The 17,861-nt window shown below is 39.7% G+C and overlaps 1 protein-coding gene across 2 annotated transcripts; it reads left to right on the top strand.

Annotated features, from left to right (window-relative positions):
* The first annotated feature begins 3,479 nt into the window (after nucleotides 1–3,479).
* ggt7 (gamma-glutamyltransferase 7) lies at nucleotides 3,480–16,296 on the top strand. 2 transcript variants are annotated; one of them, XM_085344565.1, is made up of 17 exons: nucleotides 3,480–3,636; nucleotides 4,318–4,544; nucleotides 4,657–4,907; nucleotides 5,024–5,250; nucleotides 5,433–5,584; nucleotides 5,674–5,791; nucleotides 5,902–5,969; nucleotides 6,470–6,543; nucleotides 6,644–6,837; nucleotides 10,825–10,912; nucleotides 11,332–11,459; nucleotides 11,567–11,655; nucleotides 11,755–11,907; nucleotides 12,029–12,143; nucleotides 12,239–12,376; nucleotides 12,482–12,581; nucleotides 15,443–16,296. In XM_085344565.1, the coding sequence occupies exons 3-17, from the start codon at nucleotides 4,691–4,693 to the stop codon at nucleotides 15,613–15,615; spliced, it is 2,034 nt and encodes a 677-aa protein (XP_085200691.1). In that variant the 5' UTR covers nucleotides 3,480–3,636; nucleotides 4,318–4,544; nucleotides 4,657–4,690; the 3' UTR covers nucleotides 15,616–16,296. The 2 variants fall into 2 exon arrangements, with proteins under 2 accessions (XP_085200691.1, XP_085200693.1); XM_085344567.1 differs by lacking the exons at nucleotides 3,480–3,636; nucleotides 4,318–4,544 and having other exon boundaries at nucleotides 4,620–4,907.
* Nucleotides 16,297–17,861: the final 1,565 nt, after the last annotated feature.

The raw sequence follows: 17,861 nt of genomic DNA, 5'->3' as shown, positions 1-17,861 counted from the left end.
ATATTTGGCATGCAGCCAGGAGGCAGCCTTCTGATTAGTGGCTGACCTGCTCTGCCACCTGAGCTACAGCCACCCGCTATATGGCTTATGACTTGGCATTATAAATATCCAAATTGGTTGGATTATAAAATTTTATAGCTGAAGTATTTAACCAAATAATTGTACAGTGTAGGGTTAAGGTGACCAGATGTCCCTCTTTAGCATGTTTATTCCTTGTCCCCCTGTCCCACATCTGGAGACAATGTCCCACATTTTGACTTGTTCTACACTCCTTCTAAAGTCTTTCTTTTACCAGACGTGTGTGAAGGGAAGACTTTTTATGATATTCAAAACACAGAGGGTCAGTTTGTTTAATGCCTGTTTAATGATTTTGTCTTTTTTTCCCTTAAGTATATTTTTCTGTTTCATGCAGTGGCAGTGACACTCAAAAAGGTATGCTAATCTAGTGATAAATATGAACTGAAAGTAAGAACGTGTTAGCATAGAGAAGAGCAGCTGAAATAACACTTAATATATAAAGTGGAATTTATAAAGATTGTCGTATGAGAGCATGGACACATTGTATTTGTTTGGAGAGAGAGCAGGGGATATATTTGGCATGTGCTTGCTGTTAACAATATAAAACCATACACATTTTATCAAATTTCTATTTGCAAGCTAGACGTGAAAATTTCATTGGTGGCATTGATGATGTTTTCCTCTCTGCCCACCAAAAACACAGTGTTTGTTTTGCATTAGTTTGCTGAGACCTGGCTACCAAGTAGCAAGTACCTTTAAGTACACCTATTTGAATATAGGCAGTTCTTTAAGTGTCTTAACTGCTGATGAAAGTAGGGTTTTTTTTGTAGGCAGATGTAACTGTTTGCAAAAAGGGAACAAGCAAATAGACAGGTGTGGTTAAAGAGAGTACTGTCTGTGGACTGAAACTGGGTGGAGTCCTGTTATGCTTAGCTTTGAGTACATTAGTCCAAGCTGAGCAGGAAACTTAAAAGGCTGACGAGGATTTAAAAAATAAAATAAAATAATTATGTCACACAGCAGGGTTTTTCATTGTTTTAAACAAACCAAAATACTTTTTATTATTTGGATTTCTCAAAGCTGCCACTAGTGTTTGTCCTGATCCAGCACAGACTGCTGCTGTCTGGTAAAAATGCAAACTAATGTGCAAAATACAAGTGAACAAAAGAATCTAAATGAAGCTTAATTTGGATAGCGCCTCACGTACCTTAAAATGTTCTTGTTTCAAAACCTAACCCAATGACCCTGAATGTTCTAACAAGGACAGCGCCTGCAATGTTTTAACCTCTGAGGGGTTTGCTGCCAGTCAACATCGGGCCCATTACTCCCCCCTAGCGGCCAGGAGTACTTCCGGTTTCTTTCTCGCGGTCATTCACTGTTTATGATATGTATGGAGCGCATTTCTCTTAATGTGTGTGCCTTACTCATACATCTGTTGACTTTACAGTTCTCCGCTATTACTCAGCTCTATGATATGGCAAGTTAGAGCCTGCCCCCCAAAGCTTCCTCCAAATATTTTTAATCATTAACAACAAAAGAGGATCCAAGTTAGAATGTAGAGACATAAAGGTCACCATGATAACATTTGCAAACACTTCTTTGTTTACTTTTTCCTGTTTAAATCGTGCTAACAAGACTCTTATCAAGTTAGTTACTACTTCTCCACAGTCCAGCCCTTTAGTTGGTGCAAGAAGTTTTCAGGAACTTTAAAAATGTCTTTGAGTGCAAGAAAGTAAGATTAATCACTACAGAGGATGTATTCATTAGACACTGGGGACTGACAGTTAAAAAAGTCAAACTAATGGTTTTTGAAGTATAGGGAAACAAAAAAATGCAAAGCTCAGGGTTCACATAATGCAAATAAAACACGACATTATGCTTCGATATAGAGAACAGAAATTAAACTATGTGGTGATTTTTAATATATCATTCCTCCATTCACAGAGAATATACAGTGATTCTTGAATTTGCAAAGCATGCCCCAAGCATCTTAATCTGAACGTTAGAAGATGTACTGTATGAGATTAGATCATATATACAATACGTCAACACTTCACAGTTCAGATACATATCTCAGCAGGAAGCTGCATGAACCAGATCTTCAGACTAGAAACTACAAGGCTGAATGAGACAAGTGAACACAGATAAAATGTAACTCGAGAAAGGGGACTTCAGTTAGTGGAAAATTAGGTCAGGATGACTTTAAATGTATGTGTTTGCTGGGCACAGAGAATGTGCACTGATTGTACATGCATATGGATTCTCTGTTGTGAAGCCTGAAGCTAGGGGCGTGATGGTATAATGAGTGCTTTGCATTTGACACTGTTTTTTTCTTTTTTTTTTAAATATCAGGTTTCAAGGCAACACTTTATAAGCAATGGTAGTCCCAGAGTAGCAGCTACACAAAATCCCATTTCATTTGTGGTCATGGGATTCATTTATCATCAGGAAATGACGCAAAAACACACAGACTTACACCACAGACTAAGAGGAATAAACTGAAGTAGCGACCTGACCTCCATAATCTCCTGGCGTGCAGCTTACATGCTTGGTGAATATAATTTATTTGGTTTTGTTTGTTTTCCTCTGCACCTTGTTTCTGAAATCTGTCAGATTTTTCAAGGTAAGTTCTTTACCCCTTTGCCTCTACCACTATTGGATTTGGTATATTCCTACTGATCTACCACAGTAAAACTTTGGTTCTTCAATCAGTCAACCAAAACTTTATTTCAAACATATAAGTAACAAATGTTCATACATATAAAATAATAACTGAAAGCATCATATTCACATGAAAAAGAAAATGTTGACCATTTCCAGTTCAAAAGAAGCAGGAGGAAGCAAATCCTTTTTAATTCATACCCCTGTCTAGCTCATCTTCTATACTGGTTTCAGTTAATAACAGTACCACTTTTAAATATGCCCATTTAACACACTGATTCATGCTATGTTGATACATAGATCTTTACACATTGATCTATAACTATTTAACTACACTTATGCAAAAGTATTGCTTTTTAAAATAAATCATTATATGTAAATATCAATTTTGTAATGCACAGTACAAAAGTATAAACATATAACACATACCTCATCCATAAACTGCGTTATAAATGTTTTTTTTTACACAATTTCAACACTGATTCATATCCTTAGTGTCCTTGTTTTAACATATGTATTAAATATGGATTATTTTAGCCCTTAATTGGACTACTTTTCTTTTAATCAGGCTTATTGTTGTTGTTTTTAATATGAAGCATAAGATCCCCCCCCCCAATCACAGTCAATCTAGCCCCAGACGCTTTGCTTTGAAAGAAATAAACAGAGGAATTTCCCCTTAAGAGATGGCATAGGCAGGCCACTATTGCAACTCTATCACTGAAGTAATTTCATGTCTCTTGCCTCCTATTTCACAGACGGAGGAACAAGAATAGAATAAGGCTTCATGGGAGGGACCGAAGTTTTGTGAGTAGAACAGGTTTTTGTGCACCTGCTGTGACCTGTTTGTCCAGCTCACAAACACACAGGGTGGAGGTGGACGGTGTGCTATGGTCGACCCTTGTGAAAACAGAACTGGATTAATGGTCTTCAGCTGTTCGAGGCCCCAACGCTATCTAAGTAAGTTTAATATTGGTAGGGGGACTGTCGACGAATAATTTAATAATTGTTTAATAATGTTTATTTACAGTATAATTTATTTAAATTATTAGCTTCCCTCGGTTATTAGTTCGCACTCACATGTATATTTAAAACACCCTTATCCCGAACAAGTCCAGCCGGTTATCCTGAGCTGTGGGGCTTTGGTGTGGGCTGTAACACGAAGCTAGCTTCCCAGAGCTGCGCGGTGGTGATTCAGCTTTGGCGACGGAGCTGCGTTCACCTCAGCTCACCTGCTGCTTTTAAAAATCCAAAACAACCCAGTCGGGAACGACTTTTTATTTTAGTATCACTGGTATTATTTGACTGGAGGTACCTTACAACGACGGTAAGTGACGTTAGCCGAGCTCCGAGCGCTTTGTAGCTGAATTTAAAAAAGGAGATGTGCTAGCTTGTGGCATCGCGGTGGTGGAGGCGCCGCGGAGGGAGGAAGGTCCGTGTTTAACCGGCAATAACGCTGTTATTCTGCAATAGTAATAGTTTATGTGTCTGTGTGTGTTATAGGCAAGCATGAAAATATTTAGATTAAGCCATATTTCGCGAGGGTTTAGATACATAATAAGCATGGTTATGAACATGTGCGTCTTTAAGGAAATTCATCCTCAAAAACTAGTTATTCTGCGTGGTTTCTCGTCTTTGCAGGTTGTAGAAAATGCACCATCACTGGAGCTACACATCCGCGTCTTGGCCTATTAATAACATTCCCCTAAGGAGGACAAATGAGGCTGCTGTGATCTTTTTGTAAGGGTGCCAATGTCACACTAGAGATTTACAGATCACGGTAAGAAAACTGTGATTTATTGGGACATTAAAGATAAAGCAGATGAGGTCATTCTCCAGCGCCACAGCAACACTAGCGGTCCATAAAGGTATATTTTAGTGATTTATTTGTGTTTTAGTGTGGATAATAGTAGCATGTGTGTGGCTTACTATCCCAGACAAGGAACAAGTGGGACAGTGAATATGGATATCCTGCATTAGGTCCTCAAAGATAAAGATACAGTACGTAGAAGTCATGCACAACGCTGCTCCAGAAATTGTGGCCGGATACCCGAGTGGAAGCGTGGTGGATAAAGATGCCAATCCAGAGACAACCTTGGGGAGCGCTTACTCTCCAGTGGACTACATGAGCATCACCAGCTTCCCCAGGTTGCCAGAAGATGACGTGTCTGGGGAAAATACCCTGAAATCCCGCAAGGATGATGACAACGTCCTGAGTGAGCAAGATACAGGTCAGACAGAAGTTATCAAAGAAAATCGTTTATCTCACACACAGTCATGGTTACAAGGGAGCTTTTTTTGTGATTTGCTGACTAATAGCATTTGGTATGGTGGTGCTGTGTCTCAGACCCAGATCTGTTTCTGAAGTCGGCTCGCCTCCAGCGCCTCCCCTCCTCGGCTTCAGACCTAGCTAGCCATGATGCTGTGTCGCTGCAGGAGACCAACAGAGACCCTTTTACAGAAGAATGTGCCTGCCAGCGAGATGGCTTGACAGTCATCATCACGGCCTGTCTCACCTTTGCTACAGGAGTCACTGTGGCTCTCATCATGCAGATCTACTTTGGAGATCCACAGGTAGGGTTGCATGTCATTTTTCTGTAGTCGTGTTGCAATGCTGTTGCTTCACTCAAATAAGTATGGGTTATTATAGGATTATGGGTGACTCCACATGCTTCTTAGCCTCCTTACATGCAAGCCTCTGTCATTCTGAATGTTTTTTAACTGCCTCTCTCCCTTTCTGCTTTGTCTACTGCAAGGTCTTTAACCAAGGAGCAGTGGTGACAGATGTGGCTCAGTGTACATCTCTGGGCTTTGACGTTCTTGAAAAGCAGGGCTCCAGCGTTGACGCCGCCATCACCGCTGCTCTCTGTTTGGGAATTGTGCACCCTCACACGTCTGGTATTGGAGGGTGAGTTATAGGAACAGATCAATCTCTGCTAAGCAGAACCACCATTAAGTATGAATTTGAAGACCACTTTTTGCTCTTTTGATGATCAGTGGAGGCGTTATGTTGGTGCACGACATCCGTAAGAATGAGACAAGGGTCATTGACTTCAGAGAGACAGCACCATCGGCAATCGACGAGAAGATGCTGCTGACAGACCTTCAAGATAATGTAAGGAATTACTCTGGAGGACTCTTTATTATACCTATATGGGGTTGCTCAGAGAGCCTTGTCACTCTTTTGATTATTTATGCACTGTTTACTTTGCATTGGCATTTCAGAATGGCTTGCTGGTAGGAGTTCCTGGCATGCTCAGTGGGCTGCATCAGGCACACCAGCTCTATGGCAGGTAAACAGCATATCATGCAGTCCTTTCTTCTTATGCCATAAATAGTTGCGGCTTTCTGGATTATCTGCATTCCTTTCTTCTTGGTTATTGTTTAATTCACTTTGTTTGTGACACTCCTCAATGAAACAAATCATTTTCTTTCATTGTTCTTTTAAGGCAAGAATAGCAAAAACTGATATTTTGAGCTGTTGACAATGACTGTGCTTCTCTCATTGTTCAGAACTTAAGCAGTGACTCATTGTGAATGTACACCAGCTGTGTTTAAAGAAAAGCCAGTAGCTTATTTTTGTCAGATTGTTAAGCCGCAGTTACTCTAATGCTGTGTAATTATCCTGATCCAGAGGCCTCGGCTGTTAAGAGCTAACCTGTTTGATCCGTTTAGGGAGAAAATGTGGCTTCTCAATTTGGCAAAATATACTCTTTGAAAATGAGGAGTGTCTGTATGAAACATATCATATTTGTAAAAGAAGGCAGACTTGTATGACCTTTGATTTCAACAGGATCCCCTGGAAAGATGTCGTTGCCATGGCAGCAGATGTGGCCAGAAATGGATTTAACGTTACTCATGACTTTGGTAAGTATAGGGTAATATATAGAACAAATTGCTTGGTGTGAAATCAGTGGGGGTGTTTTTTTTTTTTATCTCATCTGCCTCCCTTTTGTTCTCTTCACAGCTGAAGCTTTGGCAAATGTTAAGAGCCAAAACATGTCGGCTGCATTTCGGGATTTATTCCTACCCAAAGACCAGGTTCCCCTCACCGGACAGTTCACCAGACGCCTCGATTTAGCAGCTGTTCTCGATGCTGTCGCTGTTAAAGGGATATCAGAGTTCTATAGTGGAAATGTGGCTCAGAAAATGGCATCTGCAGTAAGGATAAACATTTTTTTCACCAAGCTACAGATGTGATTATGTAAGTGGTCATGAATCCTGCATAGTCTCAGTGGCGAGTCGTTTTCCCTCTCCTATGCTAAGTCACTGTTATACTTGCCCTCTTGTTCCCTGTACGACTCGGGGAAATAAGGCTTCAGAGAAATTCAACTTCACTGTGACTCTCGACTACCTATCTTCAGATTAAAATAAACACATTTTATAAACTAGAAGTATTGCTTCTTTTTGGAAGTACTTTCATGTCTACAAAATTAAAACATATAAGAAAAAGCTTACATAAATACAAAAATATTTAGTGCAGTATTCAATATTCATAGCAGTTCATGAGATAGCCATGACCTCTAATCTACTTCTTCCTGTTCCTGGGCAATAATTTCTATTACTTTTAGGCCCCTGAACATAATTTTTCATTAGTCTTGCCTCATATGTCCTGAAACGTGTCCATCACTGTTGGGTGTAACAGTTTTCAGTAAAGGTCTAGGTTCAGTAATAACATTACAGTTATTTGTACAGTTAGTCCAGTAATTACTTACAGGTATCGCTGCGCTAATAACTGTAAGTAATTACAAAAAATATATGCCTTTTTCTTCCTGTACACTTGCGCTGCAATCAGCTGATTTCAGTTTGTCAGAAGGGAAATGATGGAGCGGTCTCCACTCTTTGAGGAGTGGAGATGTTGAGACGACTTTTATCTTTACTGCACGTTTTTTTCTGAGAAGAGCAAAATGCAAACCACAGCATTTGCTCTTTGCAAGCATCTGGTAGGTAGTAATAGGTGTGTCCTCATTAATAATAACTAGAAAGCAATGCAACAAGTAGTGTAACAAATTACTTTCTCCGGTGAGTAACTGTGTGAGTAAAATACTGCATTACATTTCAGTAAAATAATGAACATTGTGTAAAAGAGTACTTTTTGGTGTGTGTAAATCTACACAAAATCAACATGAACTGGATTAGACATTTTAAAGAACTTGTTTAGAGCTGGGGATTAAAAACTAGTGGATTAGGTTTAACAAAAATAAGATGCAACAGTTGCTACTTCTTTTACAGCGCAGATTTCTTGGTTGCCAAGGTGATCCATCCCCACTTTGTCTGAACAATATAAGTGATGTCATGATTCAGGTCAACAAAGATGGATGATGACAGAAATTGCTTTTTTGTGATTGTTTCACATTTTGCTCTGAGACTGGGCTAAAAATTACAGATCTCACAACAGAAAATCATTACACGCAATTATTGTGACAGTGACTGGTGTAGATTTAATGATATTCCAAGCAGCACTAGCTTAATAAAATAATTCATTGCAATGAAATTTGAATATGAGTTCTCTAATTAAGCATAAGTTGTTGGGGGTTTTTTTTGTTTGTTTTTTTAACATGTGGGGTAGCAGGCATCACAGCAGGTTATACCAGACCTGATATTTTCAGTCTTCAAATGTAGAGCTGGGCGATATAAGATTTTTTTCATATCACGATATGTTTTTTTCATTTCAGGCGATAACGATATCTATCACGATATAAGCCAAATAACTATATTTGTAAGATTTAAATGTGCCGTTGCTCACAAGTAAAATGTGAAATAATCAGCAGCTTGTTTTTATTTAAATATTTATTTCCCATAATAAATTCAACAGGGTAGATGTACTTAAGGAACATGAGACTTTTTCAGATAAATAAAGGCAAATATTGCAAACTACACAAAAGGCAGCCGCTAAAGCGTTTAAGTTTCAAAATAGAACAAACGAAACAGACTAAATTGTCAATTCCACTTAAAAACAAAATATTAATTCTAAAAATAAATCTTAGTTTGTTTTACAGAAGAACAGACAAAACTGACTAACTTTTGTCAATATCAAATAAACTGAGAACTAAAAGGAAATTCTCAATCTCTCCTTGTTGTATAGCTTAGCTTTTCAAACAGTTTTAACAGTTACTTTAGTCTGACAAAAGCCGAATGACGAATTAGCGCTTCCAGTCAGAGACTGAAGCTACGTCCACACGTACACGGGTATTTATGAAAACGGAGATTTTCCGTTTTCGTTTTAAAAAATAATCCTGTCCACACATAAAGGCAGAAATGAAGGAAAACGCTGCTATGAACATGCCAAAGCAGCAGGTGGCGCTAGATTCCTAACCGTGCAGAAATGTTGGCCAATCAGAAGTCTAGAAGCATCAGTGGGAAATAGTAAACGAAGCTGGGGCATAGAAGCAGAACCGAGTCGTATGTGTGGACGGACAGTAACTGTGTGTATATGTAAGCATTTAAACACTGCAGAGAGTAGAATTAACAGTATTGTAGAAATTCATTTCACCGAAACAATAACGTGGCGCACACCTTTGACGCTGCGTTTTCTCCGTTTTTCTAGTCCACACGTAAATGCAAAAACGGAGTTTTTAAAAATCTTCGTTTTCAGTGACCAAAAACGCCGTTTACGTGTGGACGAAAGGTGCAAACGCATAGAAAAATCTGAGTTTTCAAAAATACCTGGGTACGTGTGGACGTAGCGCATGCACCAGTTTATTGTATTTCCAGACTTGCTTTCAGCACAATTTACAGTGCACGCTACTCTGTTTTTTGTCAGACTTGAAATAGCCGAAATACCTTCACACTACGGAACTTCTCTGTCTCTTCCGTTCGACAATCTCTCCGGCATTGGAACCATCATCTGTTTTCTCTTCGGTAACCTTCGGTCACGCTCGGTTGATTTCTCTAGTCGGCTCACTCTTTTCCTTAATTACCCTGGCGGTAGGGTGGCTGGCTGCTTCCCAAACAAATACACATGTGCGGCTTGGCACTTACACTGTACGTAACAAGTCACGTGACGTGACGCTGTGGCTGTGATTGGTTCGGCTCTGCGCTACTTAATTTGGATTGGCTGTTCTTTTTTTTTTCTTTTTTTTTAAGAGGACAAGAGCGGCGAGGTCTATCGCGATAGTTTAATTTTTCTATCGAGAAAAGTTATATCGCGATACATATCGTTTTCGTTCTATCGCCCAGCTCTATTCAAATGTTTGTTTGTTTGTTTTTTACTTTTTTCTGTAAACAAAATCATAAATTACACAATCTTAAATTAATCCTGAGATTCTAAATAATAGGGCTGTGCGATATTACCAAATATAAGATATTTCTCATCCCAATAACGATATATATATATATATATATATATATATATATATATATATATATATATATATATATATATATATATATATATAGAAATAGTGCTTTTTCTGTAAATTCTGTGAATCTCTGGCAAATCGACTTATGTGAAGTGTTTTCAGCTGGGCGTCATGTACCTGGAGTCGAGTGTTTTGACCGATGCATGAAGTGATATATTTTTAGACATAAGTTGTAACAGCTACCATTTTCTTTGTGAGTATTTATTACATGGCGTGCTGCAGAGGAAAGCCTGTTCTAACGTTTGAGTCTAGGGTTTATTTTGAGCACCTGATGCCTCTTTTTTGTTTCTTATCCGTAAACTCTCTCCATTCTCTTTCATGTGATTCTTGCATAGGTGGTTGACGAGGTTTGTCGTGTTTGAGTCCGTGTTGGGATCGGTTTGTGGCATAATTTGCATAGTTTTCTAGTCCGTGTCAGACTTTTCATAACCAAACCATGTCCATGCTACAGAGGTAGCCTCTTGTTTAGGAATAATGTCCTCGATTTGTTTTGACTGATCTCTCTGTTTGGAGCTATCTGGTTCTGCCTCATCTTCACGGGCTATGCTGGTATTAACAGTGTATTTTGCGACAACATGAAACAACGATAGCGTATAATTTCAAAAGATAGATGTTTTCATTTCGTCATCCAATATATTTCTTCATATCGCACAGCCCTACTAAATAAGCATAAGAGTAAGGTAAATGAAATGTTCCTGACTCTTAAAATGTCCAGTTAGTAACAGTAACACACAGGATAAAGAATACTCGCCTCTAAATTTCAGTTTATCCTTTCATTTTTTAATAGGTGAAAGCGAGAGGCGGAGTGCTCACAGAGGATGACATTCGAAACTACAGCTCAATCATACAGAAGCCAGCAGAAATCACCTATCAGGGTAAATACCAGTTCAGCTATTTTCAAGAACACAGCACTGATCTGAAGCAGTTCTGTGAACACAGCTTGTCCTTCCAGTATTTATTTAGTAACAGCCAGTTACATTTGAAGTTGACAAGGTTAAAGGGTTAAAGCTGGGTTGGGCAACATGTTTTTGGTATCATCAGACCGAAATCCGTAACAGCCTTTCAGCATATTGTTATTTAACCGATCTGTAAATGAACTGCACCGCCTCCGGGCTTCAGGCTCTGTTTTGCAGCTAGATAAAATCCAGCCCCTGACCAGACTTTGGCCTGTTTTTTGATCAGATCAGGTGTATAGAGTGAAGAAGTCCATGGCAGAAATGAGAGTTGGTGCCCTTGGCGAACACATTTCCGATGTATATCTATTCTGTCTAATGATCTGTTGGTGTTTCTGAAGGACACCACGTGATGGCAGCCCCAGCCCCACATGCAGGCGTTGCTTTGATCACTGCACTCAACATCCTTGAAGGGTACAACATCACCAGCCAGATGCCGAGGACCACTACCTACCACTGGATTGCAGAGGTAATGCAAAACAGTTTAGCACAATTTACAAAGCCTATTAAATGTGTGTAAAGTAAATTAATTGACAGGATTAAAAAAAATATGTTAATTATGCGTTAATCTTCCAGGCTGTGAAAATATCTCTGGGCCTGGCTAGTAAGCTGGGAGATCCCATGTATGACTCCACCGTTCCAGAGATTGTTGATAAGATGCTGAGGTAGATATCAGCTCCCACTGCCTTTTATATTTTATAAATACAGCCTAATTAAGTAAGATATTTTATTTGAACCCTGCCCTTTCTTTTGCAACCTTCAAGTAAATCCCAGGCTTCCCAACTTCGCGAGATGATCAGTGACTCTCAGGCATTCCCTGTCCAGCATTACACAACAACCTTTACCTTGGAGGATGGTGCAGCAGCGGCCCAAGTCATGGTCATGGGCCCAGACGACCTCATTGTGTCTGTAATGAGGTATGCAACCCTTTAAAAGGACTGTAGGGGATTTAAACAATCCCAAAGATGTTTAAGCGTTGATTAAAATTCATGAATAATACAAGTTAAGACTTTTTTTCCTCACTTCTGCTTGTTTTAGCTCGCTAAACAAGCCCTTTGGCAGTGGGATTGTGACTCCTTCAGGAATCCTTTTGAATAGCCAGATTCTGGACTTCTCATGGACTAATAAAACACAGAGCTCATCACCCAACCCAGTAACTACGACTTTTTTCTTTCAGTGTTAACGGATTTGTTCTTAACACATTTGCAGCATTTCTTATGGATTTTGTTTTCTTTTGGTTGGCTGTAGCATAACAACCTCCACCCTGGGAAAAGACCCATGTCCTTCTTGATGCCCACAGCAGTGAGGCCAGCCGTGGGGTTATGTGGCACATATGTGGCCGTTGGATCATCCAATGGAGAGAAGGCTCTCAGCGGCATAACACAGGTTGCTTGATTTCTGGAGGAATTTGTAACATTCATAGTTATTCTTATAAATGTGGAAATACACGTTGACAGAAGTTTACTTTGATGTTATTCTGATCCTTCGTAGGTGCTGATGAATGTTTTGTCTTCACGTAAAAACATGAGTGACAGTTTAGCATATGGAAGACTCCACCCACAGCTGCAGCCCAACACCCTCCTAGTGGACTGTGAGTTTTTCTTACTGATAACCTCTTTTATCAGGTTTGATCCAAGCATAACAGTGTTGGCTCACCATTACTGCTATGACATGCAATATACACCATGCAGAGAGTCCTGTAGTACCCTTGCACCTCTATGGCGTTATTTTTGTTCCACTCTTCTGAGCGCACGCAAAAAAAATTTGAGCACACGTAAAAAAAAGTTTGCAGGTGCAAGTGTTGCATTTTGAGGAGAAATTTATTTTGAGTGAAGAAAAGCTGAATTTGAGTGAACAAAATTCATTGCTGCTTGCAAAAAATGTATTTCTGTGTTTGCTATTATCCACACACACACAATAGCAGCCCCTCTCGCTCAGTTTTTGCATTTGCGCTTGCTCACATTGTGTTGCTCGCGCTCTCAACATTTCTGCCTGTGCGCGCTCAATTCTTTCCGTTATATTTGTGCCACAAAACCAGCCAATCACAGACTTGGATGCAAAAAAATAAACTTATATTTTGAGAGCACTTGTGCAAATATGTGATGCCTTGATAAATCGAGCAGGTATTTGAAGTTTACACAGCACCATTCTCGCATGAAAATATCTTAAAAGTTTATTTTGTGACCCAGTAAGAGTAATATTTCAAACTCCGCCACTGCCTCGTTTGAGTTTTGGACGAAATGGATTTTGGGATATTGCATTTCGTCATTTCGAGCTGATTGGAGACCAGAACAGCCAATCAGATTTTTTTGCATCCAAGTCTGTGATTGGCTGGTTTTGTGGCACAAATATAACGGTGTACAGAAAGAGCTGAGCGCGCACGGGCAGAAATGTTGAGAGCGCGAGCAAAACATTGCGAGCAAGTGCAAATGCAAAAACTGAGCGAGAGGGGCTGCTACTGTGTGTGTGTGTGTGTGTGTGTGTGGATAATAGCAAACACTGAAATACATTTTTTGCACGCAGCAATGAATTTTGTTCGCTCTAATTCAGCTTTTCTTTGCTCAAAATAAATTTCTCCTCAAAATACAACACTTGCACCTGCAAACTTTTTTTTTACGTGCGCTCAGAATAGTGGCACAAAAATAACGCCATACACCTCTGCTTACGTTGTCTTTAGGTTGTGTTTTCTGTGTACACTATGCAAAGTAGAGGAGGAGCAGGAAAAGCAGCAGGTACTTCTGCTGTAATGGGAAGCAGATGCTGAGGTTTAGTGTTTCCATGGAACAGCGAAGTGTCTTGATTAAAAGATCAGTCTTCTGTAGTTTTAGTAGGATGTAGCATAAATGGACTGGAGTGGTACTTTGTATAGCACTTCTCTGACTGAGCACTCAAAGTGGTTTTTACTACAAGCCTAATTCTTTCAGTCACACACATTCACACAGCGCTTCCATTCTATACCTTAAAGCACTATGTCTTACATTCGCACACACCCTCATACTCAGACTGATCCATCGAGAGCAACTTGGCCGATGATCAAACCACCAACCTTCCAATCAGTGGACGACCTGAGCCACACCCACCCCCTAAATCTTAAGGTCATATGTGGAAATTCCATGAGAATTTTGTTTATGAATAATAATATAGAATCAGTAGCCAATTCATTAGTTATACATAGACTAACCGATATTGGACTACAGAAGAAAAGCATTGCCTGCTCTGATGGGTCTTGATTTGCGCTGCAGCATTTAGATTCATACTTTGGCAACATGAAGACATGGATCCAGCCTGACTTTCCTCAACAGTTCAGGCTGTTGCTGGTGGTGTAATGATGGGGATGATATTTTCTTGCCACACTTTGGGCCACTTAGTAAGAATTAAGCCTCATTTAAATGTCACAGCTTAACTGAGTATTGTTGGTAACTGTTATGACCAAAGTGTACACACCTTCTGATGGCTGCTAACTGAAGCCAGCCATTGATCTGGCTAATAATGAACCCACAGTTAACATGTCCACGTAATCTAGCAACTTGGTGCACGGGCTCTTAAAAAAGAATGAAGCTTGGCAGTTTGATATCTATTATTGCCTGGGAAAATTGTGAGGATGAATACTGTGTTACAAAAAAAAATTATCTGGTTTATACACTTTAATTCTTGTCCTCTGGCTCCATTTTTATAGCAAGAGGGACAAACTACTAACTGAAAGCTTCTAGATAGATCTAACCAATCTACAGCATTTGGCTCCAATCAGTTCACTAAAGAACAAAAGAAAAATGTGACCAGCTAATCTAGGTAGCCTGAATCTATTGGTATTAATTCAAAGGGATCCTAATGTAGAATCACGAATTATCATCTTGGTTGAATTAATAATGGATTGGATTTATATAGCACTTTTCAAGGCACCCAAAGGGCTTTACAATGCCACTATTCATTCACACACTGGTGGAGGCAGCTACGGTTGTAGCCACAGCTGCCCTGGGGCAGACTGACAGAAGCGAGGCTGCCATATTGTGCCTCCTGGCCAACACCAGTAGGTGGTAGGGTAAAGTGTCTTGCCCAAGGACACAACGACCAGGACAGAGAGCCCAGGGATCGAACCGGCGACCTTCCGGTTACAGATACGGTTCCCAACCCCCTGAGCCACGGTCGCCCATGGATCAGGGGCAATAGTCCATCTCTCACCTACCAGAGCTTATTGACTGGTATATGAGCAGCAGAGTGATGATCATTGGCTCAATCAGAGCCTCTGCTAACTTCTCACTTGTCTTAATCTTGCCCTTGAATCCATTCATAAGTCAAAAGCCAAAAAACACGTGCTTGGTTACAAACATGATATACTAGGTCCTTGTAGAATTAGAGTTTAACCTAATTGTGATCCCACAGCTACTGTGTTTATTAGCTCAACATTATGTTAGTACCGTCTTCTGTCTCACACTTTCTCTTTCTCTCTTGCAGCCAAGTTTTTAGAAGAGGATGTGGAGGGGCTGGAAGCTAAAGGTCACAAAGTTCAGAAAAGAGATATTTTGTCATTGGTGGAGGGCACACGGAGAACTAATGACCTCATCATTGGAGTGAAGGACCCCCGTAGTGCAGATGCCTCTGCCCTTACTATGTCCAATATGCCTTAGTGCATCCGTCCAATTTTACAAACATATAATGCCAAGATAGTAAGACTTACTCTGTATGATGCCTAAAGAGGGAGTAAGAAGGCTGCTGATCAGATAAAAGTAGATAGGCAAAAGATTCTGAAAGGGATCCTCTGATACTAATTTGTTTTGCTCACAAGAATACTAAACTGGTCACCATCTTGCATATCAGTCACTCTGCCACATCCTCACATAACGTCCAGTCACGGTGTACATAGTGTTGAAAATGTGTGTTCAGTACCTTTACCCTTAGTGGCATCAGTCTGCAGCCTGCATTATGCACAGCAGGGTAAAGAAATGTTAGGTGTGCTCATTAATTATTATCCAACACACTCGAGGTCGGTGATGAAAACAGTAATTTTTAAAGGTTAGAAATTATTGGGAGTAGCAGCTAGTTGAGACCTGAGTGAGCGGTTTTATATAAATTAATGAAAGAAATGATGCCACACCATTTAAACGACACATGCATGGTGCAAAGTGCATATGAGCCATCGGATTGCTTTTCATCCTTTGCACTACATTTCACCATTAAACCAGATTGCGCGTGAGATCAAGTGGAGTGGTGAAAGTGATTAAGACGTGTATTGTCACGCATGAACAAGACTGTCCTGAACTGAAACACAGAGGCTAAAGCTTTTACTTTCCTGTTCGTTATATGGTGTGTAACTGTGATTTGATGTTGTTTGGTACAGCTGCTGCAGCTTTAACTGTTGCAAACAATCAGTGGCTCTCTGGACCATTTTTAAGACTAGCATTATATGTTGTACACAAATGTGATGAGACCGTCCTATCTCAATCGATTTCCTTCATCAAGTGGATTTGATTCAGTTTAAAGGGTTTTAAATATCAGTAGAGTGAACGTATTTAAATACATAATTTAAGAAATTTGAGTTGTTGCATCATTTTGTTCTCACTTTGAACCTGTGAAGGCTTTTTTTTTTCTAGAGCTGGGTGCACTTGTTCGTAAATTTGGATTGATCAAATTCTTTAGAGATGGAATGAATGTAATGACTATTTTTATATGAACATTTGTTGTGCTGTACACATTATTTTTACTGTTGGAGCAATACATTCACTCGGCACATATTTAGGAAGGGATGTTCTGTTTACTTTTTGCCTACTTTTGTTGTTATATTAGCCAGAATATTTGAGAAGCCAGCAACTTTTGTAAAGCATTGCACTTGTACACAAAATGGGTTTGATCTTTGCGTCCAGAACGGCCAGTGCTGACTAATCAAATTGGGGTTTTCACCTTGTTTTCTCCCTCACCAGTGCAATATGACTGTTGATACTTGTTTCCTGTACTGTAGAGTGCCATGCCTTAAGGCACACATTTGCACAGTCTGATGTTGCACCTGTCTGGTTTTTTGTTTGTTTGTTTTTTTATGTTTGCATTTGTTGCTGATTTTAACAAAGATCGGCACTGTTCAGACCCAACAAATAAAAAGCTTGCACACATCCTAAACAGTAATGATTGTTTATCTGTTTTTTGAGTCTTCATACACTGAGCAAAACATTTGAGCCACCACCTATTTCCAGCAGATTTTCTTGTAATTTTTACAAATTGGTCTTGAGCAGTAGCTCTCCAGGCTTTTTGGAGACTTTTCAAAGTGTTTCTCTGGACGTTACCACTCATTTTCATTCCTATCTGTTTAACTGAGGAATCTGTTTTTGTCAGTTAAACCATTTGACACTGACCTCTCAATCATTCAAACAACAAAAACCTTAGCAAAGGATTTTTAATTGTATCTTTACATGACTATGAAAAATGCAAAATATAGAAGTTTAATTGGCATAAAATTTTCTTTTAACATTTAACAAGGTGATTCCCAAAGTGCTGAAAATTTTGGTTATCTTGGTCCTGTGTGCAATGTGTCCCTAAAAAAAATTTGAGTAAACTGGATAAGTGGAGGACAGAAGAAGTGCCAGGCTGAGAAAACTACCAGATAAAGATTACCTTTAACAAAAAGAAAAAAAGGGCAGCACGATGGCACGGTGGTTAGCACTGTTGCCGCACAGCAAGAAGGTCCTGAGTTCAATTCCACCATCAGGCCGGGGTCTTTCTGTGTGGAGTTTGCATGTTCTCCCCGTGTTTGCGTGGGTTCTCTCCGGGTACTCCGGCTTCCTCCCACCGTCCAAAGACATGCAGCTTGTGGGGATAGGTTAATTGGATAATCCAAATTGCCACTAGGTGTGAACGTGTGAGTGAATGTGAGTGTGAATGGTTG

The sequence above is a fragment of the Diplotaxodon limnothrissa genome, linkage group LG20, assembly GCF_057381915.1.
Source record: "Diplotaxodon limnothrissa isolate DT_005_m linkage group LG20, D_limnothrissa_male_GT1.1, whole genome shotgun sequence".
In the NCBI taxonomy this organism is placed as follows: domain Eukaryota; kingdom Metazoa; phylum Chordata; class Actinopteri; order Cichliformes; family Cichlidae; genus Diplotaxodon; species Diplotaxodon limnothrissa.
Note: the sequence above shows the minus strand (reverse complement) of the source record. Positions and strands in the feature narration are given on the sequence as shown.

Bases quoted from the DNA above. Each gene is read 5' to 3' on its own strand.
- ggt7 (XM_085344565.1), top strand. From the start codon at position 4,691: ATGCACAACGCTGCTCCAGAAATTGTGGCCGGATACCCGAGTGGAAGC. The intron at 11,656-11,754 runs GTAGATATCAGC...GCAACCTTCAAG, and splicing joins ATTGTTGATAAGATGCTGAG to TAAATCCCAGGCTTCCCAAC. The intron at 12,582-15,442 runs GTGAGTTTTTCT...TCTCTCTTGCAG, and splicing joins CAACACCCTCCTAGTGGACT to CCAAGTTTTTAGAAGAGGAT.